The following is a 2,701-nucleotide window of genomic DNA, read 5'->3' as shown; positions in this document are numbered from 1 at the left end:
TGTGAAGAGTTGACTCATTGGGAAAGACCCTGATGCTGGGGGGATTGGGGGCAGGAGGAGAAGGGGATGACAGAGGATGAGATGGCTGGCTGGCATCACCAACTCGATGGACATGAGTTTGAGTGAACTCTGGGAGTTGGTGATGGACAGGGAGGTCTGGCATGCTGTGATTCATGGGGTCGCGAAGAGTCGGACACGACTGAGTGACTGAACTGAACTGAACTGAGGTTAAACAACAACAACAAGAAAATTGTGAATCAAGTTTCTTTTACTTTGTAGGTATAAGGTATTTGGGTAATAACTGAATTATATCTAGTAAACAATTTTGATGAAAAAATATTAGATCCTTTTCCCCTTTCTAGATTATAAACGTATTACAGTTCATCTTACTGGGTTCTTACAAATACATGTACAGTCAGGAGTTTTTTGTACTATAGACATTTGTTGGTATGGTGAAGTCTTGATTTCTTATAATAGTGGTTTTAAGTGCACAAAATAAAAGAGGAATGCAAAGGAAACCAACTGTGATAATAATACAGTTATAAAAATATTTTTAAAAGCAAATTTGTAGCATTGTGATATACGTGCTTCTTTGTTAACTCACTAAATAGCACTGTCCAATGGTAAGTCTAAAAACTACAGTAAATTTGAAGTAATAATGAGTATCAGTGGTATTAATACAAGATTTCTGTCCCAAGTGCAACATGTTATGAAACTATCTATTTGTGATTTCCTTTGGTGAAAAAGTCACAGGTACAATTAACAATAGTGTTGTTTCTGATTTATATTTATAATGAAAGGAAATGCCTAAAATCTGTTAGAATTTAGTGAAAATAAAGATGTAAATTTCTTTCAATTTCACAAAGACCTCGAATCTGTCCATAGACTCTTTAGAGTTATGTCAACCCCAGGTTAAAAAAAATCTGTTTGAGTTACTGAGTCGAGAAGTGCTTTCCACCCACTATGCACATTTCTGAGTACCAGAAAACTAGATACATACGCAGAGGAGGTAGTCAGGGTCCCCATTCTCCTTAATGTCACAGTCCAGCCAGAAAAGACAAGTAACTGACTGGATGCAATAAGCTACAGTGGACCTCCCAACCAGCCCAACCAGTGGAGAGAGATTAGAAGGAAAGGAGGCACCCCAAGGAGATGAAAAGTCTTGATAGGTGGGCTTGTAATATTCTCCACTTTTCTTCACTGTACATTGAGACAGAATCATAGTGAGCATGTACAGTTTCATATACTTGCACTAAGATGTGCTTCTCACCTTCTCTGAGTGCCATGTGAACCCTGTAAATGTTTCAGCATAGACAAAAATTTGTTTTACTTCCAATACAATAGCTGTAATTTAAGTCTTAGTATTTAATATTACCCAGTTCACTTTCCCAGCAGTTAGTTACCTTTCTGCTCCATCCTGTCTGTTTCATAAGACCTACTTGGGCCTATAGTTTTGCCAAACAAAGAAATATTATCTATAAAGGAGATAATTCTTCTTGGTTATTACCTATTGTGTGAAATATCCTTTTTGTAAGGTCAATTTAAAATGTTTTATGTTCTTTTAATGCATCTTCCTTCTCAGTATTCTCTTTTTTTTTTTTTGGTTCAGTGTGACAAATGGTGGGAAGACAACACTGGCTAAGAATTTGCAGAAACACCTTCCAAATTGCAGTGTCCTATCTCAGGATGATTTTTTTAAGGTATCTATGAAACTTCTCAAATTATTTATTTAAATAGAAACAGTTATAATAGCAATGTTACTTGAATTACATCCAAAAGCCTTTGCTAAGTGATTGAGCTTTTGTAGTGAAGACAGGCTCAATGCAATAGTGTTACTTATCCACCGGATGGCACACTTATGGGAGCTAATCTTTGATTTTATTTATCCTCATCACCAAAGCATTTGTTAAAGCTTGGTCACCTCTTCCTTCTATGACTGTATTATTTCTGCACTGAAGTTCTTTTGGGTACTTTATTGTTTTTCCAGCCAGAGTCTGAGATAGAGACAGATGAAAATGGATTTCTGCAGTATGATGGTAAGTAGATGAGCTTACAGAACATCATGTGCTAATGTTCATTCCTTTTTCAAACCCAAATAACTTTGCTATCTCTGAAGAGAGTCTAAGAATAAGTTTAAATATGTTGCTGTACTTTAAGCATGCTTTTTTAAGGGTTTTTGATACATGTTCAGCTGTTTAAATAAATGAAACCCTTTCCCCTGTTTCATGGTTAAAGCTGAAAACATTGGAACAATAGATTTTTCTTTTGAAGGTGGGGCAAGATAGGTCTCTGTTGTTCTGATCCCTCCATAGGACACACACAGCTACCTAGACGATCATCTGTGTCCCATCTTGCCTCGGTCAAACTCTAGGACTATGTGCCTCCTGACCTTACTTTCCCAGTGACCTAAGTACTGGGTCTTGTCACTGCTCAAAAAAGATTAGTAAATATTTTTTAGATGGATTCACTTCACCCCCTTGCCCACTCTAACACTGAGTTGAAGCTAATAGGGTGAAGTCCATCAGAAAAGCATCTACTTAAATCCTGAAAGATGATGCTGTGAAAGTGTTGCGCTCAATATGCCAGCAAATTTGGAAAACTCAGCAGTGGCCACAGGACTGGAAAAGGTCAGTTTTCATTCCAATCCCAAAGAAAGGCAATGCCAAAGAATGCTCAAACTACCGCACAATTGCACCTGTCT

The 2,701-nt window shown here is 37.3% G+C and overlaps 1 protein-coding gene across 6 annotated transcripts in view; it reads left to right on the top strand.

Annotated features, from left to right (window-relative positions):
• Positions 1–2,701, top strand: part of NMRK1 (nicotinamide riboside kinase 1) — a 37,310-nt gene that overhangs the window by 19,133 nt on the left and 15,476 nt on the right. For all 6 annotated transcript variants that reach the window (XM_010844899.1, XM_010844898.1, XM_010844897.1 and 3 more), the window contains 2 exons: positions 1,610–1,700; positions 1,988–2,036. In XM_010844899.1, coding sequence (XP_010843201.1) covers positions 1,610–1,700; positions 1,988–2,036 — 140 coding nt within the window. The remainder of the gene's footprint in view (positions 1–1,609; positions 1,701–1,987; positions 2,037–2,701) is intronic.

This window comes from Bison bison, unplaced genomic scaffold (genome assembly GCF_000754665.1).
Source record: "Bison bison bison isolate TAMUID 2011002044 unplaced genomic scaffold, Bison_UMD1.0 scf7180017864212, whole genome shotgun sequence".
Classification (NCBI taxonomy): Eukaryota; Metazoa; Chordata; class Mammalia; order Artiodactyla; family Bovidae; genus Bison; species Bison bison.
This window is presented reverse-complemented; position numbering and strand designations above follow the sequence as displayed.